Source organism: Oenanthe melanoleuca, linkage group LGE22, assembly GCF_029582105.1.
Source record: "Oenanthe melanoleuca isolate GR-GAL-2019-014 linkage group LGE22, OMel1.0, whole genome shotgun sequence".
NCBI classification, from domain to species: domain Eukaryota; kingdom Metazoa; phylum Chordata; class Aves; order Passeriformes; family Muscicapidae; genus Oenanthe; species Oenanthe melanoleuca.
In genome coordinates this window covers 2,300,085-2,315,424 of record NC_079363.1, presented here as the reverse complement: position 1 = coordinate 2,315,424, position 15,340 = coordinate 2,300,085, and the positions used below count along the sequence as shown (strand labels likewise).

At 67.1% G+C, this 15,340-nt stretch overlaps 2 protein-coding genes across 3 annotated transcripts; one reads left to right on the top strand and one right to left on the bottom strand.

The window, feature by feature from the left end:
* The first annotated feature begins 1,312 nt into the window (after positions 1-1,312).
* Positions 1,313-8,060, top strand: CACNB3 (calcium voltage-gated channel auxiliary subunit beta 3). 2 transcript variants are annotated; one of them, XM_056515053.1, is made up of 14 exons: positions 1,313-1,477; positions 1,627-1,719; positions 4,428-4,550; positions 4,632-4,754; positions 4,831-4,946; positions 5,012-5,076; positions 5,168-5,187; positions 5,419-5,499; positions 5,694-5,752; positions 5,836-5,945; positions 6,032-6,183; positions 6,258-6,353; positions 6,436-6,585; positions 6,946-8,060. In XM_056515053.1, exons 1-14 carry the CDS (start codon positions 1,436-1,438, stop codon positions 7,228-7,230), a joined length of 1,515 nt encoding a protein of 504 aa, XP_056371028.1. In that variant the 5' UTR covers positions 1,313-1,435; the 3' UTR covers positions 7,231-8,060. The 2 variants fall into 2 exon arrangements, with proteins under 2 accessions (XP_056371028.1, XP_056371029.1); XM_056515054.1 differs by lacking the exons at positions 1,313-1,477; positions 1,627-1,719 and adding an exon at positions 3,227-3,363.
* A 168-nt stretch (positions 8,061-8,228) lies between these two features.
* DDX23 (DEAD-box helicase 23) lies at positions 8,229-15,017 on the bottom strand. The gene is given in 18 exon segments (XM_056515052.1): positions 8,229-8,790; positions 9,145-9,319; positions 9,432-9,540; positions 9,655-9,806; positions 10,489-10,731; positions 10,811-10,988; positions 11,201-11,346; positions 11,451-11,492; positions 11,495-11,678; positions 12,247-12,390; positions 12,470-12,582; positions 12,656-12,789; positions 12,868-13,006; positions 13,527-13,592; positions 13,720-13,816; positions 13,929-14,027; positions 14,133-14,335; positions 14,846-15,017. Coding segments are annotated over 17 exon segments (2,448 nt in total). The 5' UTR covers positions 14,846-15,017; the 3' UTR covers positions 8,229-8,566.
* Between the last annotated feature and the right edge of the window lie 323 nt (positions 15,018-15,340).

Sequence of the window (15,340 nt, the reverse complement as noted above, 5' to 3'; positions counted from 1 at the left end):
ACACGGATACTGCACATGCACATCCTCCTTGCACGTTTACACGCCCTTGCACACTCGGGCAGCCCCGTTATGCACTCACACATAAACCCCTCAATATCTGTGTGCAAACACACGAATTCCCGTGTTCACACACCTGTGCACCCCTCAGGTACAGCGGGCGTGCACACACTGCAGGTGCACACACAGCCCTTGCACACACACCCTTTGCACACACCCAGACACTCGCAGGGGCACACAGCCCTTTATCCACACCCCACACACTTCATACACAATCCCTTGCACCCACACGTACACTCACCCCTTGCACACACACCTTTACACACACACAGCCCTTACACACACCGCCCCCACCTCCATAGGCACAGTCCGTGCACACAGCCCGTTACACACCCCTCACACAACCACAGCCCCCCTGCACGCACCCTCACCCTTACACACTCCTTACACACTCCTTACACACTCACAGCCCCCCTTGTGTGCCCACGCACACACCTTGCAGATGCCCCCCACATTCCAGGCAGCCTCACGCCCAGCTTGGCACAGCCCCCTCACTGCCCCCCGTACCCCACGAGTGACCGTGGGACCAGCCCTGCCCTCCCCCATGGCAGAACCTCCCCGTGCCCCCCCCTTCCCTCCCCCGCAGCGGCGGCGCCGGGCCGTGCACCCCCTGCCCCCCCCGCCCCGGCGCCGGGCCCCGGGGAGCGCTGATTAATCATTAATTAGGAGCCGCCGGCGGGGCCGTGTCCCTGCGGCCCCACGCGGAAGTCCCGCCGCGCGGGGGATGGGGGGGCCATCCTGGGGCTCCGTGGGGCTCCCAGTCCAGCCCAGCCCCGCGGTCCCCTTCCACCCCTCCGGTCCGGTGATGCTGCAGCACCGGAACCGGCCGCCACCGTGAGCACGGCGGGGACACGGGGCGTGGGGTGGGTGGGATGCGTCCCCCCACGGCCCCGCCTGCCCCACGCGCGGGTCTTTGGGGGCGTAACCCTGTGTGGGGGGACGATGCCCCGGCGTGGGGGTGGCAAAAAAAACACTGTGGAAGGGGCACGGTGTCCACGGGAGCCGTCCCGGTGGGATGCGGACGGAGGGACTCGGGCTCTCGCATCCCTGCACACGCGTGGGCAGGGCCGCGGCGGCCCCGGGGGGGCTCCTCTTCCCCGGTACCGCGCGGCCGCTCACCGCAGCACTGCGGGTTGTGGGCAGGGTCCGTTCCCGGTGCCTGCCGGTGGCTGCCCAGCTGCGGGGGCGCGGACCGGCCGCCGCGGGGATGGGCGCGGGGGCGGGCAGGCGGGGGCGGGGACGGCCGGGACGCCCCGGCGGCCCCGTGTGATGCGGAGAGCGGCAGTGGCGGCGGCGCGGCCCTTCCCCGCCGAGCGCCGCGGTCCGGTGTGGGGCTGCCCCGCCGGGATCCCCGGGGCTCCGGTGGGTGCCGCCGGGGATGTCCGCTCCGGCGCAGCCTGATGCTTCCGGCTCCTTCCAGGTGAGCGGACCGGAGCCCTCCCGGTCGTCGCGGGCCCCGTGCGGCCCGGTTCGGTTCTGCCCGCAGAGCCGGTGGCCGCCGGTGGCAGCGCGGCGGCGGGGCCGAGCCGCCCGGGGCTTCCCGGTGCTCACCGCTTGCTCTCGCCGCAGAGCCCCCGGAGGCTCCCGAAGCGCAAGAGCCGCTTCAAGCGCTCGGACGGCAGCACCTCGTCCGACACCACCTCCAGCATCCTCCGCAGGCAGGTGAGCGGGCCGGCACCGGCGCCTTCAGCGGCACCGAAACCAGCACCGGCACTGGGGCGGGGCAGCTCCGCCAGCGCCGGGCTCGCAGCTGCTGCGGCTCCGCATTAAAGCACGGACCTGGGGTGGGGAGCGGGGAGCGGCCGAGCATCTCCTACCCCAACCTCCGCACTGGAGGGAGCTACGGGGCCGCCTCCGCCCCGCCGCTCCCCCGGGACCGGGGCTGGGCGCCGGCACCGGGCGCCGGTGGCATCGCAACAGCCGCTCCCCGCGGCTAAAAATAGCGAGTGCTGCGTCAGGGCCGGGCCGGCGGCGGGCACCGGCACTGCGGCGCGGGGGGCGGCCCCGGGAAACTGAGGCAGCGGAAAGGGAACGGGCCGGGGAGGCGGTAGAAGGGGCAGCGGGGCTCCCCTCCCGCTCACTCAACCGGCGCTGGGCCGGGTCCTCGCGCTGCCAGGGAGCGGCACCGACCTCCCGCCGCCCCCCAAGCGGCGCTTCGCTTTCCTCCGGCCCCGAGCTGCGCCCCCTCCCCGGCCGCCGGCGGTGGAGCGGGTACCGGGGAGGCCCCGCGGAGGGCGGGGGGTTCCTGATGGGGCGGCCCCCGGAGGCGCAGAGCGGCCCGAGCATCCCGTGTCCCTCGTGGGGCAGCACCTTCTGCTCCGGTACTCCCCGGTACCCCCAGGGACCCCGCGACCCGGCCCAGCACCCGGCGCGGCCCCTTCAGCACCTCGGAGAGGGCCCGGCTGGGCCCCGCCACGTGCCCGGTACCGGGGCCGGTGCTCAATGCCTGGTGCCCGGTGCAGGTGACCGCGGTCGGTCCCGCCGCTGGCCGAAGCCCCCACCCCGCCGAGCGCTGCCCCGATGTCCCCGTGGCGGCCGGGAGCTGTCCCGGGCCGGTCCCGCCGGGGCCGGTCCCGCTGCGCGGTAACGGGGCGGGCCGGCCCGGTCCCCCGGGACCCGTCGCTGCCCCCCTCCTCGGGGGCGGGGGGGGGGCGCGGCGGGGGGGCGGGAGCGGCTCCGGCCCCGCCGCAGGGCTCGCCCTGCAGACGGGGCTGCTGCCGGCTCGGGGCAGGACCGGAGCCGCTGCACCGGAGCATGGAGGTACCCACAGGGACCCCCCCGCCGCCGCCCCGGAGCACCGAGCTGCGCGCTGCGGGAGTCTGCACAGCCCCTCCGCCGCTGCCCCGGGACTCCCCTCTCAACCCTGAGCTCTCTTAGCAAACTATCGCCCCCCCGGGCCACCGGGAGCTGCGCCGGTGACCCGTCCGGTGCAGGGCACCGGGACCGCTCGGGACTCCCGGTTGCCAGCACCGGCCCTCGCGGTCCCCACCGGAGAGGGGACAGAGCCCCTCGCCAGCACCGGGGAGGGGGAACGGCGACCCCCAACACACATCCACCCACCCCCCTTCGGGCTGAGCGGCGGGGGCGGCTCCGTGCGCCCCGGGGGGGCGGTGGGAGTCGGGGGCGGGGAGGGGCGGGGAGGGGCGGTGGCGGCGGAGCGGGCAGGGCCAGCGGAGCCCGAGCCGCAGCCGGAACCGGAGCCGGTGCCGGTGGAGCGGGGCGGGGGGGCGCGGGCGGCTGGGCTCGGCTCGGCTCGCCCCGTCTATGTCGTTTTCTGACTCCAGCGCTACCTTCCTGCTCAACGAGGTACCGGCTCCGGTACCGGCCGCGGTATCGGAGGGGGGGGCCGTGCGGTTTGGGGGGGAGCTGCGCCCCCCGGGGTGGTGATGGCGCACGAGGGGGCTGTGCCTCGGGGGGGGCCGTGCCCGGTGCGGGGTTCGTGCCCGGTGCGGGGGGTGCTGTGCCGCCCCTCGGCTCTTTGTTCCTCGCCGCCGCCACCGCTCTCGTCCCTCCCCCACCCCGGCAGGTACCGCTGGGACCGGGACCAGGCGGGAAGAGAATCCCGATCCCCAGGGCCGGGGCTGATGCTCCAGGCCGGGGGGGCTGCATGGGAGGGGTCGTGAATGAGAGGGAGCTCGGGATGCTGTACTGGGAGGCCTCACTGGGGATGATGGGGGGGGTCGTACTGGGGGGCCGCACTGGAACGCTGCGGAGCCATCCTGGGGGGATGGGGGGTGGGGGATGCTCGGGGTGCGGTGACGGTGCTGGGGGGGCCGCGCTGGGGAGGCCATGTTGGGGGGGGGCTGTGCTGGGAACCATCTTGCCCGCGGGGGGGCTGGAGGGGGTGTCCGGGCTCCCCCCGGTGTGAGCGGGGTGCGATGCGCAGGCTGGGGGAGAGCGGCGCTGAGCTCAGCCCGGCAGGGCCCGGGGGGCCTCGGGGGGGTTGGGGGGGGCTCAGCCACATCCAAGGACCTATAAATATTTCACCGCAGCTTCTGCGCCTGTTCAGGCGCAGCGGGCGGTGGGTAAATACCGGCGCGGCGGGGAGGGGGAGCCGGGGGTGCTGGGCTGAGCACCCCGAGGTGGGGGGCGGCAGGAGCAAGATCCACGTCCCGGGGTGACAGGGGTCATCTCCCCATCCCTGGGGCTGCGGGGGTCTCCCCCGCAGCCCTCCAGCACGTGGGGGCTGCACCCAGGGCAGCTGTGCTGGGTGATGCCCCTGACACACCCGGCTTGATGGCACCGTGGACCCCCGAGGGCTGGGGGGGATCAGTGGGGTCCCCTCCCGAGGCCGGCGCTGCCTCAGCACGAGGTCCCGCTCTGTGGGGGTTCCCCTCAGAGCCCCCCGGCACTCAGCCCCGTTCCCCCAGGGCTCGGCGGACTCCTACACCAGCCGCCCCTCCCTGGACTCCGACGTGTCCCTGGAAGAGGACCGTGAGGGCGCCCGGCGCGAGGTGGAGAGCCAGGCTCAGCAGCAGCTTGAGAGGGCCAAGGTATGGATGGGGAGACACCCAGGGCACGGCCCGGGGGTGCTGCCAGGGCCCGGGGTGCTGATCTCCCCCCAAAACCCCCAGCACAAGCCGGTCGCCTTCGCTGTGCGCACCAATGTCAGCTACTGCGGGGCGCTGGATGAGGAGTGCCCAGTGCAGGGAGCCGCCATCAACTTCGAAGCCAAAGATTTCCTGCACATCAAGGAGGTCAGCTGGGGTGCTGGGGGGGCTGTTCAGGGCCAGGGACCTGCCCTGGTCTCACCTCTGCCCTGTCCTCACCCAGAAATACAGCAATGACTGGTGGATCGGGCGCCTAGTGAAGGAGGGGGGGGACATCGCCTTCATCCCCAGCCCCCAGCGCCTGGAAGCCATGAGGCTCAAGCAGGAGCAGAAAGCTAGGTAGGGCTGGGACCCCCTGGCCCACCCCGGGACCCCCAACACCCACTCACCCCCCTCTTCCCCAGGAGAGCTGGCAATGCCTCGGGCCTCGGCGACAGCGGGAGCCGGCGATCGCCTCCCCCCTCCTTAGGTAAGGGCAGATCTTGGCTCAGGGGGATCGTGGGCGCCCTGAGGGGGTCCCCACTTTACTGTCACCAACCTCTGTCTCTTCTCTCCCCAAGCCAAACAGAAGCAGAAGCAGGTGAGTCCAGGTGCAGGGCTGTGCCCTGGGAAGGGGGAGGTGGGGAGGGGGCTGCAGGCAGGGCCAGTAGTGGTTGTTTCTGGGATGGGCTGGGAGCAGAGACCCCTCTCTGTTCCCTGATTATGGGGCTGGGAGGGCTCCAGGGTGCTGTGACTCTCTGGAAAAGGCTTTTTGACACCTTTCTGGCTGTGGGAGCACAGGGCACTGACACACCCCCATGTATCCTTGCAGACACAGCACATCCCACCCTACGATGTGGTCCCATCCATGCGGCCCGTGGTGCTGGTGGGGCCCTCACTGAAAGGATACGAGGTATGAGGGGGATGCAGGGTGGCCTCGTTGTGCCCTCAGGGTGGTGGCCTGTGCCCCTTGTCCCTTCCCTGCCCATGGTGTGCTGGCAGCAGGCAGATGGCAGGGCTGAGGGCGGCTGGCAGGGTGCTGAGTGGCTGCCACGTCCCTGCTGGTGCCATCTGCCGTGGCTCACCGGGCTGGCGGCCCCATGGCAGGTCACCGACATGATGCAGAAAGCCCTCTTCGACTTCCTCAAGCACAGATTCGATGGCAGGTGAGATTGTCACCCCACCCAGAACCCCCCTCCTTCCATGGCCTGCTGCTCCCAGGTGCCCACTGTGTCCCTGTGCTCCCCAGGATCTCCATCACCCACATCACAGCTGACCTGTCCCTGGCCAAGCGCTCCATCCTCAACAACCTGGGCAAGCAGGCGATCCTGGAGCGCTCCACCACCCGCTCGAGCATTGGTGAGGGGCCAGGCTCAGCCTGGGGGTGCAGGGAGCCCCTTCCAGGGCCAGCCCAGCCTGACACAGCCCCCCCCGTGTCCCCCCAGCCGAGGTGCAGAGTGAGATCGAGCGCATCTTCGAGCTGGCCAAGTCCCTGCAGCTGGTGGTGCTGGATGCTGACACCATCAACCACCCGGCCCAGCTGGCCAAGACCTCCCTGGCACCCATCATCGTCTACGTCAAGGTGTCCTCCCCCAAGGTGAGGGGTGGCCACGGCTCTGGGGGGTCCTGGCTGCCCCCCGTGGTGCTGTCACTCCCCTGTCCCCTCGCCAGGTCCTGCAGCGCCTCATCAAGTCCAGGGGCAAGTCCCAGGTGAAGCACCTCAATGTGCAGATGATGGCAGCTGACAAGCTGGTGCAGTGTCCCCCGGTGAGCCAGCCAGTCCCCCCACCCTGGGGATGCCTGGGGGGAACCCAGAGCCCTCCCTGACCCCTCTCACCTGCCCCCCCAGGAGCTCTTTGATGTGATCCTGGATGAGAACCAGCTGGAGGATGCCTGTGAGCACCTGGCTGAGTACCTGGAGGTTTACTGGCGTGCCACGCACCACCCGCCACACGCCCCCCACGCTGTCCCCTCGCCCACCGGGCTGCCAGGCCTGCAGGTAACCCCAGGGACCCCTCCACATGGGGGAGGACATGGAGGGGACACACAACCCCCACTGTCCCCATGGGGACTCAGCACAGGCGTGCTGGGGAGCCCCCACATTGTCCCCACAGCCCCCTCCCTGCTCCCCATGGGTACAGGGGTCCATGAACAGGGTAGGGGGGTGCTCAGACCAGAATTGGGGACACACAGCCCCATTCCGTGTTCTTTGTGGGGATGTCCAGGCTGGGGGGGACATGCAGCTCCCCAGCCCCCTCCCTGCTTCCCACGGGGACCCAGCACAGGGTGCCAGGGCCGCGGGAGGGGGGGCACCCGCAGCCCCCAGCGCGCCGCCCCCGCAGCCCCTCCCTGCCCGCAGAGCCAGCAGCTGCTGGGGGAGCGGGGCGAGCACTCGCCGCTGGAGCACGACAGCCTGATGCCATCGGATGAAGCGGGGGACACCTCGCCCCAGCCTTGGGGGGCCACATCCCAGCGCAGCTCGCGGCACCTGGAGGAGGAGGAGGAATACGGGGACCCCTACCCCGACCTGTACCAGCCCCACCGGCACCACGGCAGCGGTCCCGGCACGCCGGAGCGCCCGAGCGAGCGCAACCACGACAGGAACTGGCAGCGCAGCCGGCCCTGGGCCAAGGACAGCTATTAGGGGTGGGGAGGGGGGGCCACGGCTGGGAACCGGCCCCCCCAAACCCCGGGCGGCCCCCGCCTCGCCCCAGCCCCGCGCTGGGGGTGCTCAGACAATCGAACTCCGCACCGGCAGCTTCCTCTCGCCCGGCGCCCCCGGGCACGTCTTCAGCCATAAGCACAGCGGGGGCGGGGGGGGCCCGGCGGCCAGGATGCCCTGGGACTCCCCGCCAAGGTTTTGGGGAACCTGGGGACAGACACATGCCTTCGCCCTGCCTCAGTGTCCCCCCACGGGCTCTGCGCCACAGGTCGGCTCATTCTCTGCAGGGCAGCTGCCATGGACAGTGGGTGCCCCCCCAAAATGGGGAGGTAAGGAGGGGGGGCAGTTGTAGCAGCATCCCCCACCCCACACAGACCCGACGAAGAAAGGGAAGGTGCCTGCTCACCCCCGGGACCCGGCCTGACCCCTCCCCACCCCTGCATGGGACCCCCGGGAGGAGTGGGTCACAGCACTCACTTCGCTCTGCACCGATTCCCCCGCCCCGATCACCGCGGCCACCCCGCTCCTGCCCCCCGAAATGGGGAGGACAGAGAGGGGGGGGCTGCTCCACGCTTGCACCCACTGCCCTGTCCCCGATGTCCCCACGCTGTCACCGCACGTCACCACAGTCCTGTAAATACGGCACCCACTGCCCTCGGCCGGGGGTCCTGGCGTGGGCTGAGCCCCCCCCTGCGGCCAGTACTGGTGGGGAGGGGGGGGACTGGGCTGGGGGCCACAGATTTGTTACAATTTCTTTTGTAGAAAGCACTGATTTCCCTGTAATTGGTTTCAGAAACACACGAGTGCTCAGAGGTGGTGTTTGTGTTTGTGGAGGGGATATGGGGGAGCCTGGTCTGGGAGGAGCGAAGGACAATGCTGGTGGGTGCTGAGCACCTCAAAGTGCTCCTTTGGGCACTGCTGGCTTCTGTCCCCATGGGAGGTGGCACCAGGCAAGGGACAGGACAAGGGGGCAACGCCAGTAACGCTGCTGCCGGTTTATTCCCTGCAGCCTGGAGCTTCAGCTACAAAAAAACCCCAAAAACCCAAAGGATGAGGTGCAGACAGTTCCCAGAACAGCCCAAAAAAACAGCCCCACCCTGGCAGCAGGGAGGGACCGGCCCCCAAACAGCCTCCAGCAGCTCCTCCGCTCCGTGGGGAAAGTGGGGAGGGGGACCGGGAGAACAGGGGGGATATTTTGGGATAATCCCAGCGCCAGTCTCTGCTTGTGGGCAGTCCTTGGGTTGCACAAAGAGCTGGGAAAAGAGCAGCCAGAGCAGTCCTGGCAGCCTTGCTGGTCCTGTTGTGATGAAGAGGGGCCTCAGGCGAAGATGGTTTCCTCCCGCCGCTTCTTGGTGAGGATGGTGCCGGGCTTGTGCTGGGCATCGGGGTGGTTGGCCAGCTCGGGGGGGCACGAGGACACGGGGCTCTCCAGGATGGCCTGTTTGAGGTCGTAGAACACAGTGGAGTCCTCCTTGGTGAGGAAGGTGATGGCCACACCGCTCTTCCCTGCTCGGCCCGTCCGCCCAATGCGGTGGATGTAATCTGGGGGAGGAAAATGAAGGGCTCAGTGTGGGCAGTGCCAGGGCTGGGCACTCCCTGCAGCCCCCCCTCCGGCATTCCCAGTACCAGGGCTGGGCAACCCCTGCACTCCCAGTACCAGGGCTGGGCACCCCACAGCTCCCTGGTGTGGAAGCACTGGGGCTGGGCACCCCACACACCACCAGTATCAGGACCAGGCACCCCCTGCATTCCCAGTACCAGGGCCAGACACTCCCTGCACTCCCAGTAACCAGAGCAGATACCCCCTGCACTCCCAGTACCAGGGACAAGCAGCCCATAGCCCCCTGGGTGTGGCAGCACCAGGCCTGGGCACCCCCTCATGCCCCCCAGCCTCACCCTCGATGTTCTTGGCCATGTCGTAGTTGACCACCATGGAGACGTCGTGGATGTCGATGCCACGTCCGGCCACGTCCGTGGCCACCAGGATGTCCTTGGCCCCGGCCTTGAGGTTGGAGAGGGCGAATTCTCGCTGCTCCTGGCCCTTCCCACCGTGCAGGGTGCAGGCATTGTACTGTGGGAACAGTGGGGGGGGGTCAATGGGGGGACACCAGGGAGTGCCAGGCATTGTACTGTGGGGACAAAGGGGACAGGGCTCAGGGTGACCCCCCCCAGCCCAAACTCACCCCCATCTTCTCCAGGGACTTGGCCAGCACATCGCAGCCCTTCTTCTGGTTGACGAAGATGATGATGGGTGGGTCGAAGCCCTGTTCCAGGATGGCCAAGAGCTTCTTCCTGTAGAACAGAAAGAGGAGGAAGAGACAGTTGGGCAAAGAGATGCTGAAGTGCCCCGCAGAGTCCCCTTCACCCTCCAGCCCCCAGGCCACCTCCAAACCCCGTGCTCCCCACCTCTTCTCGGACTCGGACATGAGGAAAACCTTTTGTTCCACCCTCTCGTGGGGTTTGCCGGCGGAGCCGATGTAAACCACGGCCGGGCGCCGCAGGTAACTGCGGGCCAGGCGCTCCACTGCCGGCGGCATGGTGGCCGTGAACATGACAGTCTGCAAGGGAACAGGACAGAGAGCTGGGAATGGCCCCTCCCGCCCTGGTAGGGCAGGGAACATCCCCCTCATAAAGCAGGAACATCCCACAGTGAGCTAGGAACAACTCTGATGGGGCAGGAACATCACCCATGGGGCAGGCACATCCCCCAGTGAAGCAGGAATGACCATGGTAGGGCAGGGAACATCCCCCCATGGAGCAGGAACATCCCAAAGTGAGGTAAGAATGACTCTGATGAGGGAGGAATGTCCCCCCCTCCCCATTCCCCCTTCACCCAGTGAAGCAGGAATGACCCCAGTGGAGTAGGAGTGTCCTCCCGTGGAGCAAAAACATCCCTCAATGAAGCAGGAACGACCCTGGTGTGGCAGGAACTTTCCCATGGAGCAAAAGTAACTTCCAATGAGGTAGGAATGACCCCAGAAAGGTAGGAATGCTTCCCCATGAAGCAGGAGCATTGCCCATGGAGCACTGATATTTTTCTGTGAGGCAGGATTGTCCCCCACATAGCAAAAGTGCCCCCTTGTGGGGCAGGAACATCCACTGTGTGGCAGGAACATTCCTCCACAGAGCAGAACTGTGACTCCCATTCCCTCAACCCTTTATCCAAAAACCTAAACTGTTTTTGTGACCCCTTCCAGCCCCACAGGAGCCCTTCCAGGCCCTCCCCTTGCCCACACCCACCTGTCTGTACTTGTGCTTGCCAGACTCAAAGTTGGCCAGCATCTTCTCGGGGTCCTCAGCCTCGTCAGTGTCGGGTTTCTGGTTGGTGACAGGCATGTGCTCCAGGATCTTCTGCACGTCGGGCTCGAAGCCCATGTCGATCATGCGATCGGCCTCGTCCAGCACCACGTAGGTGCAGCGGCTCAGCACCAGGTACCGGTTCTCCAGCACGTCGATGAGCCGGCCCGGGGTGGCAATGACAATCTGGGGGGCCAGGGGGGATTGGGGGGAGCAGTCCAGGGCTGAGCTGCCCCCCTGGAGCCCCCCAAGGCCCCCCACTCACCTCGCAGCCCATGCGCAGCCGGAAGCCCTGGTCCTCGCGGGAGATGCCGCCGATCACGGCCACGGTGCGGATGCCCAGGGGTTTCCCAAATTTGATGGTTTCCTCCTCAATCTGCTGGGCCAGCTCACGGGTGGGGGCCAGGATGATGGCGTAGGGCCCCTGGTCTGACTCCTCGATGCTGCAGTGTGGCAGGATATGGCTGTGTCACCCACGGTGCCACATGGGAGCCCTACAGTGTCACCTCATCCTCTCCACCATGTCACCCAGTAACCCTGCCTCAATCCCCTGACAGTGTCACCCTGTCACCTCCACAGTGCCACCCTTTCCCAGCCCCTCTGCAGTGTTACCACCCCACCCCACCCCGTCCCAGGGCAGTGCCCTGCCCCGCACCGGTCGATTTTGGGCAGGGTGGTGATCCACACGAGCAGGGGGATCAGGAACGCCGCTGTCTTGCCGCTGCCGGTCTCGGCCACGCCGATGATGTCGCGGTTCTGCAGCCCGATGGGGATGGCCTGGCGCTGGATCGGGGTCGGCTCCTGCCGGGGGGAGCAGGTTGGGAGCAGAACTTCCCCTGTTCCCCCTCTCTGAATCCCTGACAATCCCTCTTTCCCCCTCCCCAGCTCTCCCTCTCCGTGCCCACCTTGTATCCACACTTGTCAATGACCTCCAGGATGTGGGGGGGGGCAGGGAGGAGTCCTTCCAGGAGCGGATGGGATTGGGAATCTTGCCCCCCTTGGTGGTGATGCTGTAATCCTCACGGAAGATGCGCCAGTCCCTGTCTGTCATCTCGTCCAGCTTCTTCTGGGACCAGTGCCGGTCATCCCAGCGCTGCTTGGCCTCCTTCTTCCGCAGCTTCCGCAGCCGAGCCCTGGCAGCAGGGAGGGAGGGAGGGAGGAAAGGGAGAGGTAAAGGGGAGAGAGACAAGGAAAGCAGGGTGGGGAACAGGATATAGGAAAAATGGAAAGGTGAGGGGGATGGGGAAAAGGGAGAGTGAAATGTGAGAGATACAGGAAAGCAGGATGGGGAAAAGGGGATGAGGGAAAAGGTAATGCGGAAAAGAGAGAGGGAAGGGGGAGGGCGATGGGGAAAAGGGGATAAGGGAATAGGGGAAAGGAGGATGGGGTAAATGGGATAGAGAAAAGAGAATAAAAGAAAAGGAAATGGGAAAAATAGGAGAGGGAAAGGGAATGGGAGAAATGGAAACGAGAAACGGGGATGAGGGTAGGGCGAAGAAAGGAATGACAAAAGGAAATGAAAAAGAGGAAGAAAGGGGATAAGGCTCATCCTGTGCCTCTAAAACCTTTCTGCCAAATTCCTGCAGGACCCGCTGCAGCCCAGCTCCAGATCCCAGCCAGGACCCGCTGCAGCCCAGCTCCAGATCCCAGCCAGGACCCCACACACCCCTCAGCACCCTCCCAGCTTCCCCAAAACCTCACTCCTCCTGCTCCTTCTCCTCCAGCGTCCGCCTCTTCTCCATCAGGTCCCCGTAGAACCGCGACTGCTCCCGTTTCTGCTGCTTCAGGTCAATGCCGGCAATGAAGCCGCGGCCCAGCAGCTGCACCTGGTGCCTCTCCTTGTACCTGGAGCAGGATGGGAGTGTCAGGAGCAGGGCTGGGGGCTGCCCTGCACCCCACAGGGACCCCCCAGCCCAGCACTCACAGCGGGTTGTAGTCGATGGACGTGTCCTCCGACGCGTCCCACTCGAACACGAACTTGCGGTCGTTGAGGTGCCGCGTGCGCCGGCGCTTCTTCACCCCGCCCAGGTACCGCTCCTGCAGGACCCCAGCCTCAGTGGGTCCCCCCCATCATCCCCCTTAGCCCCCCCAGCGCAGCCCCCAGCCCCACCTTGATGGCGTGGAGCTCTTTGCTCTTGTCCTTCTCCTCGCGGATCTTCTGCCTGCCCTCCTCGTCCTCGGTGCCGTTGGTCTCCCGCTCCATGCGCTCGCGGCGCTCCCGGCGCTCGCGCTCCTGGGGGTCTTCTGGGGAGCAGGGGAAGGGGCTCAGAGCCAGCACATGCCATGAGGGTTGGGTGGGGGGCTCCAGGGATGAGCCCTTACCCAGCATCTTCCTGCCCATCTCCTGGAATTGTTTCCTCTTCTTCCTCTCCTCCTCCAGCAGCCGCTGCCGCTCCTCCACCTCCTGCTGCCGCCGCCGCAGGGCCTCGGCCTCCCGCTCGGCCTTGGACAGGAACTTGGGCTGGGAAGAGAGAGAAACAACATCACAGTGAGCCTGGCTACCATCCCTGTACTGCTGAGGGTCCCCTCAGCCTTCTCTGCTCCTTCCTGGGGCCCCTCAGATCTCCCCTCTCCCTCACAGGATCCCCCAGACCTCTCCACTCCCTCCCAGGGGTCTCTCTGCCCCCTTTCTATGTCCCCCCAGCTCTCCTTTCCCTCCTAGGGTGGCCTCTGTGCCCCTCATCAGACCCCTTAGCTCTCCCCATTCCCTCCCAAGGTCCTGCTCCTTCCTGGGGATCCATTAGGCCTCCCCTCTCCTTCCTGTGCCCTCCCTGGCCTGCCTGTCCTGTACCCTCCCAAGTGCCCCAGCCCTCCCTGCTCCATCCCACGATCAATCCCAGTGTTCCCTGGCACTCCCTGATTCCTTCTGGGGTTTCTCTGCATCCCCAAGTTTCCCAACCTTCCCTGGGGTCCTTCCTGCAGTACCCCTGCAAATATCCACACTCCCAGCAGAGGGAAGAGGCTCCTCTTGCTGCTCCCACCTTGGCTTCTGCCTCCTCTTCTGCCTTCTTTTTTGCCAGCAGCTCCTCCAACGACAGTGGCTGCGCCTGGAAGTGAGGCCAGATGTCAGCATCACTCCTGGGGACGTGAATCAATCCCCTGGAACCATTCCCCAGGAACCTGGATCTCCCCAGAGCACCATTCCCATCCTAACCCCGTCCACCCCCTCCTCACTTTCTCCTTCTTCAGTGCATTCTCCTCCTCTTCCTCTGCTTTCCGCGCCTCCCGATCCTTCCGAGACTTGGAGTCCTTCCCCCTGCCCGGGGACAAACTTCCAAGGAAAACAGCATGGAATAAGACACCAGACACAGTTCTGGGGGATCCCCAACCTCCAGGGGATTTAGGGGACAGCAGGAACCCCTCAAAAAAGCAACAGGACCCACCTCGATCGCTTCCTGTCCTTGTCCCGCCGGTGCCCATCCTTGTCCCTGTCCCGATCCTTCTTGCTGCGGTCACGGTCCCGCTCCTTGTGCCGCCGATCCCTGAGGAACGGGGGGATCACAGCACGGCCCCAGAGCCCTCACTCACCCTCTGTGGGGCTGTCAAAGCTCTTCCCAAAATCCCAGAGAGCCCTGGACCTGCCTCACCTCTCTGTGGACTTGGAGCGGGACCGGGAGCGCGAGCGGCTCCGCCTCCGGTCCCGGGATCGGTGTCGCTTCCGCTCCTTGGCCGGGGAGCTCTTGCGGTCCCGGTCCCGCTCCCTCTCCCGCTCAGGGGAGCGGGAACGTTTCCTCTCCTCCTTCACCGGGGACGCATCGCGATCCTTCTTGTCTGCCACTTCTCCGGCCATCTGCGGGGAGGGGTCAGAGAGGGGGAAACCGGGAGGGCTGGGAGGGAACTTGGGCTAAAGGGGGAACCCAGGGAGGGCACAGAGGGACCCCAAGAAGGCGTGGGGAGAACCGAAAGACCCCCACGAGGAAATGGGGAGATGCTGGAGGAGCCGGGGAGGGAACAAACAGACGTCAAAAAGAAGCAGGGAGAGCTGAGGAACGCGGGGAGGGAGCAAAGAGACCCTCAGGAGGGAGTGGGGAGAGCCTGGGGGATCCCTGAGAGGGACCCCAGGGAAGAGCAGGAAGGGCTGGGGAGCCCCGAGGAGAGAACGCAGAGGGAAAGGGGGACCCCAGGAAAAACCGGGAAGGGCTGGGGGACCCCGAAGAGAGAACGTAGAGAGAAAGGCGGACCCCGAGAGAGCACAGGGAGTCCAGAGGGGCTGGAAGGCCTGAGGGACCCCGAAAGGGCTCCGGGAGGCCCGGGGGAAGCGGCGCAACGGGCTCCAGGCCCTGCTCCTAGTGCCCAGTACCGGGGCTCTGCCTGGTGCCGTGGCACCAGCGCTCTCCAGGCCCTGGGCCCCGAGCAGGTCCCGCGGGTGTTCGTGCAATGCCCCCGCTCGCTCCCGCCGCTCTCCGCTCACCGCCGCGGCTCCGGGTTCAGCGCCTTCCCGCCGCCGCCATGTCTGCCGGGCCCGCAGGGCATGCCGGGACGGTGCGGGACTACAGCTCCCGGCAGCACTCGCGCCATTGGACTACAGCTCCCGGCATCCCCCGCGCGTTCCCAGCGCCCCTGCGCGGCCGCAGCACCGCCGCGCCCCGTGATCCTTCCGCCTCGCGGCAGCTCCCCCCTCCCCACTGCAAAGAGTCCCCCGGGACGGTGTCCCTGCGTCCCCGAGCCCCCCACATCCCGCAGGGACCTCCTGCGTGCCCACATGAGACCCCTGGGACCGTGTGCCCGCCGTCTAGAGCATCCCAAATGCTGGAGGGACCCTCCCGAGTCAGCGCCCCCCATGTCCCTGCACAGC

Bases quoted from the DNA above. Each gene is read 5' to 3' on its own strand.
- CACNB3 (XM_056515053.1), top strand. From the start codon at position 1,436: ATGTCCGCTCCGGCGCAGCCTGATGCTTCCGGCTCCTTCCAG. The intron at 5,753-5,835 runs GTGAGATTGTCA...TGTGCTCCCCAG, and splicing joins AAGCACAGATTCGATGGCAG to GATCTCCATCACCCACATCA. The intron at 5,946-6,031 runs GTGAGGGGCCAG...GTGTCCCCCCAG, and splicing joins CACCACCCGCTCGAGCATTG to CCGAGGTGCAGAGTGAGATC.